This window comes from Solanum tuberosum, unplaced genomic scaffold (genome assembly GCF_000226075.1).
Source record: "Solanum tuberosum cultivar DM 1-3 516 R44 unplaced genomic scaffold, SolTub_3.0 scf00223, whole genome shotgun sequence".
Lineage (NCBI taxonomy): Eukaryota > Viridiplantae > Streptophyta > Magnoliopsida > Solanales > Solanaceae > Solanum > Solanum tuberosum.
Window position 1 is genome coordinate 623,623 of NW_006239146.1, and position 9,080 is coordinate 632,702.

At 35.0% G+C, this 9,080-nt stretch overlaps 1 protein-coding gene across 1 annotated transcript; it reads left to right on the top strand.

Annotated features, from left to right (window-relative positions):
• Positions 1–2,940: 2,940 nt before the first annotated feature.
• Positions 2,941–8,680, top strand: LOC102589578 (G2/mitotic-specific cyclin C13-1-like). The gene is made up of 8 exons (XM_006356427.2): positions 2,941–3,562; positions 5,091–5,323; positions 5,408–5,483; positions 5,563–5,639; positions 5,899–5,932; positions 6,015–6,164; positions 7,821–7,955; positions 8,172–8,680. Exons 1-8 carry the CDS (start codon positions 3,188–3,190, stop codon positions 8,232–8,234), a joined length of 1,143 nt encoding a protein of 380 aa, XP_006356489.1. The 5' UTR covers positions 2,941–3,187; the 3' UTR covers positions 8,235–8,680.
• The last annotated feature ends 400 nt before the right edge of the window (positions 8,681–9,080 follow it).

Here is a 9,080-nt window from a genome sequence, read left to right on the forward strand (position 1 = left end):
TGCACAAATTTTAGACCATACTCTTTCACACTCATTTCCCTTGTTTCAAATTCACAAACTCTTCCTCATTAGCCTCTCTTAGCTCTTGGGGAAAGAAGTGGTCTAGGACGTTCTCCTCAAACTCATGCCAAATAATTGCATCAGCCTCCTCATCACGACTCTCCTCCCACTGCTCGTACAATATATTCTCCACATCCTTGAGTTGGTAATCAACAAGTTTAAATCCCTCAGTTTCAATAACATGCATCACCTTTAGAATTTTCCACATATTATCAATGAAATTCTGATGATCACCTTCTACCTTGGATCCCATGAATACTGGTGGATTCATCCTTAGGAAATCCCTGATCCTTGTCACAGTTGACAACTCTTGGGAACTGGAGTTAGTGACTATAGTGCCCTGATGACCTAACTGAGCAGCTACCAACTAAGTGAGCATATGAATAGCTCCCCTAAACTCTACCTCTGAAGTAGTAGTACGGGCACGTTGAGGAAAAGATGATTCTGGAACCTTGACTGTGTTAGTAGGCATAACTTGATCCCCAAAACTTTGGCTCTGATCTGTCAAGCGAGTTCTGTTCCTAGTCCGCATCCTAGTCGGTGGAGGCAGATTTCTTACATTGGTTTGAAGGGAAACCTCAGTGCTTGCAACGTTCCTCTAATGGTTGTATGCTATGGAGGCATGATCTAAAATACGTAAACGCACAAGTTAGAAGAAATTTTATAGAGTTAAATTCTATCGCACGAACTAGAGTATGAAAGAAGGATCCCCTTATTATGGATGTGGCGCGCTCACATCGATCAGAAGGACTCTACTAGATATGTCTTCATAGACATCTTAGGACACTTGAACTATGTGCTCTGATACCAAGTTTGTCATGCCCTGAGTCTACACCCTAGGAGTGACCGCCACTTGAAAACCATTGTTTATCCCAAGTGAACCCTTGGTGCGGCTGACTACATAGAGGAAGAATAAACACATACAAACAAAAACTTTAATGATGAGCATAAAAAAACACCTAGCTAAATCTCCTGCACTGTCTAAATATACTGAATATGGATAATGTAAATGTTCAAAGCGTCTGCAAGGAAATACTTAACTTACTCTCTAACTTTGTCCAAGAAGCCTCTACTATACTGAAGGTAGGCACCCAGACAAGATCCACGATTACCTCAAAAGTACTAACTGACTACTACTACTACTGATAAGCATAATAAATGGAGTTCCCCAAAAACTAAGGTCTTACCAAAGGCTGATGAGATAGTGATCTCAATGGAGCGCATGTTGATGGTCTTGAGCACCTGTATCTACATCATAAAATGATGCAACATCGAAAAACATTAGTACATAAAATGTACGGTATGCAATAAGGCTAGATGAAACAGTATTTGAACTGAAAGAATACTAAAAATACCATGACGGAAAGAAAAACATGCAATGTAATAAAAATAAATAAAGCTTTGCATATGAATAAGGTCATGCGTATCAATTCTAAAATAGTAATTTACTTTTCTCGGAGAGTTTCTCTAACGATAACTATCACTACGAGCCTCGTGATGATACAACAAACTGTAACTTATGGTCCTTCTTAAAATCCCTCGATGAGGATGGATGAGGAGTCATCTGAACAAATGGAACGATGTTATCTACGCTAGTGGCGCAAGTTATGGAGTTTGAGTTATCTAAACTTGTACCAAATCAGTGCTCACTATTACTCCCATAATATGCAATAATGCTCATACTGATATCTGTGTTGAGTTAGTACTCAAAAGGCCCTATTTAGGAAAAGTTGGTCTTTACTTTACTAACTGAAACTTCTTATGAAAGTATTTATGCTCTTCTTAAATTAACAATACTTTTTTCAATACAAAATAGTGCATTTGGAACAAATAGTATAAAAACTATTCTGAACTGTTAACTTAAAATATTCGTACTTACTTTATTTCAGAAGTCAATGTATGAAAATAATTATGCAAAAGCTTTCAAGAATTCTCAATTAAATAAGGTTCATGTGATAAAATAATCATGAACAACAATTCAAGAACCAAAATACATGAAGTACTATATTATCAATGATAAGAATCAGAAGTCAATAACAATGAGTATAGGCCAATTCAAAGTCCATGAAAACTTAGCTAAAACCCCTAGATTTAATTTTTACTGATTGAATTTTAGACGTAGGGCGTGAAGACGAACTCGATTCATCACTATGAGTAGCCCTTTACATACTTTAATGACGAATTTTAAGGTAAAACCTTAAAAGGTGAGCCCTAGCCTTGTTGTTTCTTGAAGTTCTTGAGCGTAGAAATTTTTGAGAGTGGGAGGGTTGAAGTAATGAAAACTGATTTAATTTGGCTTTTGGGGAAAGTTAATAGTCGTGGGTTGGGGTTATGGGATGAGAAAAGATAAAAATATCCCTCCTAGAACTGAAAAAAATAGAAAACTAAAAGAGTTCTAAGTAACGTGTGCGGTCGCGCAACTGAAGCATAATTTTTCTAACAAGATTTTTAACGAGCCAATAAGTAATGCGTATCTCAAGATATGTGTATTCTTTTTCCTTCACTAATTTTTTTTCACTAAATTAGTTTTAGTAAGACTTTAACGAGACACATTATCTATAGATATCTAAAGGAGTGTTATAAAATATATTATTTGAATGTCCACTAAATATAATATTTCCACTACTCTTCATCATTTTATGTGTAGTAATACCACAATTCTACCACCTTCTTATGTATCTTCCACACCTCTGAATCTATCCCCTATTTTTAAGAATTAATGTAATGTTCATGATTATCTTTTTATATGTCTCTAACACTGAGTAAAGATCTAGAGGATTATGTTATTATATATATACATGAAAAAAAAGTTATCTTATATTATTTTGTTATTCTTTTTTTTTATTACTCTTATATTGAGTGATTTTTTCATTTTCATTATAAAACAAAGACAAAAATGACTTTTTTCAAGAAAACTAGTACAGAGTAATAATTGAGTCGCCATATTCCAAATATACTCATCAAATGAAACATCTCATCCTCTATAAATGGTGGAAATGCATCTGAATTCCGTGGCCTTTGCTACGAAAAACTGAATAGAGAGGAAGCGCCGCTGTTCTTCACTTCGCCCTTCAGCCTAGTAAACCCTAAATTCGCCAAACCACATCCTAAATCATTTGTTGTCAAAATGGTCGACGAGGAGAATAAGGTTCCCGCCGCCGCCGCCTCCAGTAGAGGATCCAACAAACGGGCTTTTGATTCCATAGCCATAACCAATGAAAATGATCCACTGCAAATTTCAGAGAGACCATACCCCGCGAACAAGAAAAGGGTTGTTTTGGGGGAGCTTAACAACTTGGGGAACGTTGCCGTGTCGACCCAAAATTCGGATTTGACAGAAACCCACGAGTCCAAGCGCAAAATCAAGTTGAGAAAAACTACAACCAGAAATGTAGTTAAAGAAACTGTCGAACCCGAGACTAGTGCTAATTCTAGTCCTAAAGATAATCTGCAGAAATGTTCTTATGGTCCTCTCATTTATCAGCATCTTCATTCCTTGGAGGTACACTCATTTTGGGAATTTCATAATTTTATGTTGAAAAAAATGTTTTTTTTATTTGGTTTAGTAACTTGCTACACAATGAATTAGGTATTAAGAATTTTTATAGCCGACCCAAACTAGTTAGGGACTGAGGGCCTGGTGGTGGTTGTTGAAATGAAAAGGAAATCTGTTGCTCTTAATTCTTCTGTTTGCCTTTTTAACTAGTTTTCTATTTTTGATGCTTTGAATTTTTGCTCTTTTTTAGGTAAATCCTACACAGTTTTTAATTAGATGATACAGTAGCTGGTATCAACTTGCTTTTTGGGTGAATTTGGATGTTTCTCTTTTGTCAGATTTAGGGGTATATATTTTGTATCCTGAGTTTTAAAATATTTCCTGAAGTCTGTGATTTTGTTATACTCCTTGATCACAAAGGCCTCACTTTTTTTCCTTGCATAGTGCTGTTCTTACTCAAGTTTTACTATGCTTTATTACAATCTTGGTTTTGTGACCCTCTGAGATTTAGCTGAAAACTTTGTCAATGTAATTATTATTCTGTTAACCAAATGCAGTGTTATCAAAAGCGAAAAGCTCTAAGGTCTGTTGGGATTTTAAGTACAAAGTGAAAATAATGCATGAACTTTAATGAAAAACGGCCTAAAGGGAGAAAAAAAAATACAAATATGTATGTTTTTTTTGAGAAAATACAAATATGTGTGTTTACAAATATGTATGTTTAGTTCAAGACTGATAATTATAAGCATGAATACAAATATACGAACAAAGAAATTGATTTTTTTTAACAATAAAGTGAAATATCAATTGTTTAGTATCGCTCTTCAAAAGAGGCTCATTGGCAAGGGAAAGTATGTCTTAGAACCTTGATGACTCGACACTGAAGCGTACGTTAAGTCAGGCGAAAGCTCAACACATTTTGAGCCTCGCTTGAGGGCTTAAGCGCGCTACTTTTGACATCAATGACCAAATGTCCGTCATAGTTCATCCTAATTGTAATTTATGTGCATGTGCTTTGTAGAAAGATGTGAGTCCCAACTTTTCGTTTTTTCTTGTTGTGGGAATGGCAAGTGGAAAACAGGGATCAAACTTGTTTCTTCATTATGAACCCTGGTTATCATCTGGGAGAGGTGGATCCAAAATTTTAAAGCAATCATACATGTACATATTCTTAAGAGACAGTGGATATACATGCATCCGCTGGTTATATGCCGGATTCATCTTTGCAACTAGATGAAAGACTCAATGGCAAACGAGTCAAATGATACTGCCAGATTTGTTACTTTAACATGGACGTGAATTTGTGGAAGTTTTTGTACCGTATCAAGAATAGTTAGTAATAAAAAAACAGCCAAAAATTGAAGGCTGTTCCACCATTGTTTCAGTTTCTGTAGTTCTGTAAGGCAAGACTTACCTTACAAGTCCCAATAGCTTATTGCAAATCTTTACACATTGTTTATCTCAAGGTCTTTAACGTTTTGGAGTGTAAAAATTTCTTTGAATGCATCAATCTGATACTAAATTTGGTATGTAGGTTGAGGAAAGGAGGAGGCCTTTGTCTAACTACATGGAGAAGGTTCAGAATAACGTGATTCCTTCTATGCGTACGGTTTTAGTTGATTGGTTGGTGGAGGTTACAGAAGAATACAAACTTGTTTCAGACACCCTTTATCTTGCAGTGTCATACATCGACAGATTTTTGTCTTCTCACGTTTTAGCCATGGATAAGCTTCAGCTTCTCGGTGTATCTTGCATGCTTGTTGCATCGTATGGATTTTAAAACTCTTGTGTTGTTAATTAAAAACTGTTTGTTACATCAGATATATTCATTTATAGTGCTTTATGCTTCAGAAAGTATGAAGAGATCAGTCCGCCTCATGTTGAAGATTTTTGTTACATTACAGACAATACATACACCAGAGAAGAGGTTGATTTACATCTCTTTCAATCATTTTATTGACTAATATGCAAACTCTTATATTGAATAAATTGGATTTGAACTTCAGGTAGTGAATATGGAGAGAGATTTGCTCAGTTTTCTGAATTTTGAGATCAGTAGTCCCACCACAACAACATTTCTCAGGTTTGGATGCACACAGTATTTCTAGAAGTAGTTGATCATCATTTTCATCCTCAAGCCCATACAGCTAATCCTAGTTGTTGCCTTCTGTATTCATGCATTTATACAGTATTTCTACAAGTAGTTGATCATCATTTTCATCCTCAAGCCCATACATCTAATCCTAGTTGTTGCCTTCTGTATTCATGCATTTACTCTTGTTAAATTAGAGTTTTATGTATATGGCTGTACAATGATGAAAATTCCCTTGGTGAATTTGCAGAATCTTTATCAAGGTTGCCCAAGATAATTTTCCTGTAAGTTTTGCTTATAGGTCTGGTCAATATGTTTCTCTTAATGTCATTATTTCCCAATAATAAATTGTTTTCTCTGCTGCAGTTTTTAACTTTGCAATTTGAATTCTTGAGCTGTTATCTCGCGGAACTGAGTTTGTTAGATTATAGTTGTGTGCGGTTCTTGCCATCAATGACTGCTGCTTCAGCTATCTTTCTATCAAGGTTTACTGTGTTACCTGAAGTCTGCCCATGGGTAAGATTGTCTTTTTCTTCATTTTTCATGTATTGGAGTATATCACATGTGAATTTTAGGCCATCACTTTGTTTGGTTATGGGATCAGCACCGAGAACCAGATGGTGGGGGAAGTAGTGGGCTCTCTCTAACCTAATCATGATATGAGGAGCTTATTGAACTTCAAGTGTGCAACTTCACTTTAGCTGTTTATGTTTTACTGACTTTCACTTTCTAATGTGAACATAAATTAAAACTGCATTTGGTTAAAAGATAGATTCTTTTTACTTAGCTGTTATAACTTATAAGGCATCCATAAAGTTGAACCCATGAATACTCAATGATTGTTTTGAAGATTGGGACGCTAGATATGATATTGTCGTAGAGATCTTCGTATCCAGTCACTGAATCTGATTTTTAAATCGAGATCCTAAATAAAACTGCATATCTCTTTTTGAATGACTACTAGACATTTAGTAAAACCCTACTGTATGTTAAAATCGAGGCCAAATAGAATACTATAGCTCAATGTCTCTCGTTCAAAACTGTAGCATGAAGTATACATAAAAATTTTCTAAATCTAGTAATGTTGAACAAATTATGGTATTGAATATGTGGTTTATCTTATGCTATATTGTTGTTTATATCTATTTACAATGAAACTATGTCTGGGTTTGTAATGCAGAGGTTACGTGGTAAAATAAAATATCGGAAATAACAAAAACATATAAAATTGCCAAAAGTGGTAGGATGGTGTTTGAGTTTTATGTCCTTCTGTGATCCTCCACTGATCCTATTTTAATACAAGCATCGTTAGCTTCTACAAAAAACCAGGATTACTAGGAAACTACAGTTATTAGGATCCTATGGTAACTTTAGCACTTCACTGTTTACCGAGGATGACCTTAGAAAGGAAGCTATAGAGGACACGAACTAGGTAAAAGTATGGCTAGTAGGTAAGGTTTGCGTACAGGCTACCCTCCCGTACCTCACTTGTGAGATTACATTGGGTATGTTGTTGTTCCACTATGTATTGAATAGAAGACACATTAGACAAAAACTACAAACTTAAGTGATGTTGAGGAACATCTTTTGGTGCATTTAAGTCTTAAAAAGTATGTCATAAATTTAACACAATCACAAGTATTGGTTCGTCAAAATCTAGTTATTCTTAAAGTTTGGATTCTCTTGGTTTGGTTTTGTGTGATAGTTAAAGTAAGATCTTGAAGTAGTTTCATTGTGTGCTTATTGTTTAATTAAGGGAACATATGCGACTAAACAATAGATTTTACTATCTAAGAATAGAATAGATGAAAAACCTGTTTTTAGAAGAATCAACGTGGCTTTCATTTACTTCTTTGTAGAGTTTAATATATTCAAGAAGTTTCTAAAAACCAATGGAGGTATTCAATGAGAAAACGTATGGAGTATTTAATCTATCTATCGCTTTCTGATGTGTTAGATTCTCTACGAGAAAAATTATTGGGGACTCCAAATTTGATATAATCAACGTGCTTTTTACTTATTTATTTTTTAGTATGATATGAATTATTAAAGGTAGTAGCTTCTAAGATCTACTTTTTTTGAAAACTATTCAGCCATTATGTCAGATGCTGAAATTGCCAGCACTGATCTGTACAGAGTCCAACAGCCTTGATCATTATTTTGGTTTTGCAGACTTTGGCACTTCAACAAAGTACAGGTTATAAACCATCTGAACTGAAGGATTGTGTTCTCGTTATCCATGAGTTGCAATCTAGTAGAATGGAAGCAACTGGGCGGGCATTAAGAGAAAAATATATGAATCACAAGGTACTTAGTTTTGATTTGTATATGAAATTACTTTACTTTCTAGTACTGGCAGAATTCTGTTTAAGCCTAAATATATCTCGCTGGGGCTTTCCTCCTAAATAATGCAGCCCCTGAGCTGTACTAGGCTTCTGCTATAGGCAATAATTGATAATGTTGTCTGCCTTCTAACATATTCTATCCATGACCCTTCTCGTAAAAATAAATATTTGGATGCAGTACAAGTGTGTGGCTGCATTGCATCCTCCAGATATTCCTGCTTGTTTTTTTGACGATGCTTGAACAAGATGCTCAAGCCAATTTCAAGCAGCCCCAAAGATAGTTCACCAAGTAATATACTGTACTGGATTTTGCTCGGCAGAACGCCAAGTCTTCATTTGAACTTTACCATTGCTGTCAACAGATACAACTTCTGGTTGTTTTTCCCTGGCTAGGGACGTCAGGATTTCTTAGCTCCAGAAAAGACACTTGAAGTGAAAAATCATTCTTCTCGAATGGGTTGGGATAATGATGTATTATATATAGATTATGTTCAAGCAGGATGGTGTCTATACCCTGATGCTTCAAACATGGAAATGGGAAAATTTGTAAATCTTGTTTGTTAAAAGTTAAGCTGGATACTGTGCATAGCTTGCTAGTTTCTTCTTTCTGCATTTGGCCCTTTGCCAATTCATTTATCAATCTATATATTTATTTAAATCTTCTTAATTTAGAAATGGATCCAAGAATATTACGTGTTGAAATTGTTATTTACCTTGTTAATGCTTCAAAGTGGTTGGTCATATATGTTCAAGAGAGAAATTTCTCGAACATAAGCGACATTGTTTTCACAATTATAGATCTCTTTAATCGAATAATTCTTAGGGTGTTTTTGGTATGAAGTAAAATGTTTTTCATGTAAATATGTTTTTAGGAAAATAGCTTGGTATGTCTTTTGGGTGGACTAATGCTTTGGACCTTTATGAAGTTGATAAATAGGGTGTTCCAATAGTACTTGGACTGCTTGGTGATTGTATCCATCGATGATATTTTGATGTACTCGCATAGTGAGGAGCAAACATAATATTTGAGGATTATACTCCAAAGATTTGAGATATGAACAATTGTATGTTAAGTTTTTGAAGTATG

Excerpts from the sequence above, each read along its gene's own strand:
- LOC102589578 (XM_006356427.2), top strand. The coding sequence starts at position 3,188 with ATGGTCGACGAGGAGAATAAGGTTCCCGCCGCCGCCGCCTCCAGTAGA. Across the intron at positions 5,324-5,407 it reads TCTTGCATGCTTGTTGCATC|AAAGTATGAAGAGATCAGTC; the intron begins GTATGGATTTTA and ends TTTATGCTTCAG. Across the intron at positions 6,165-7,820 it reads TACCTGAAGTCTGCCCATGG|ACTTTGGCACTTCAACAAAG; the intron begins GTAAGATTGTCT and ends TTGGTTTTGCAG.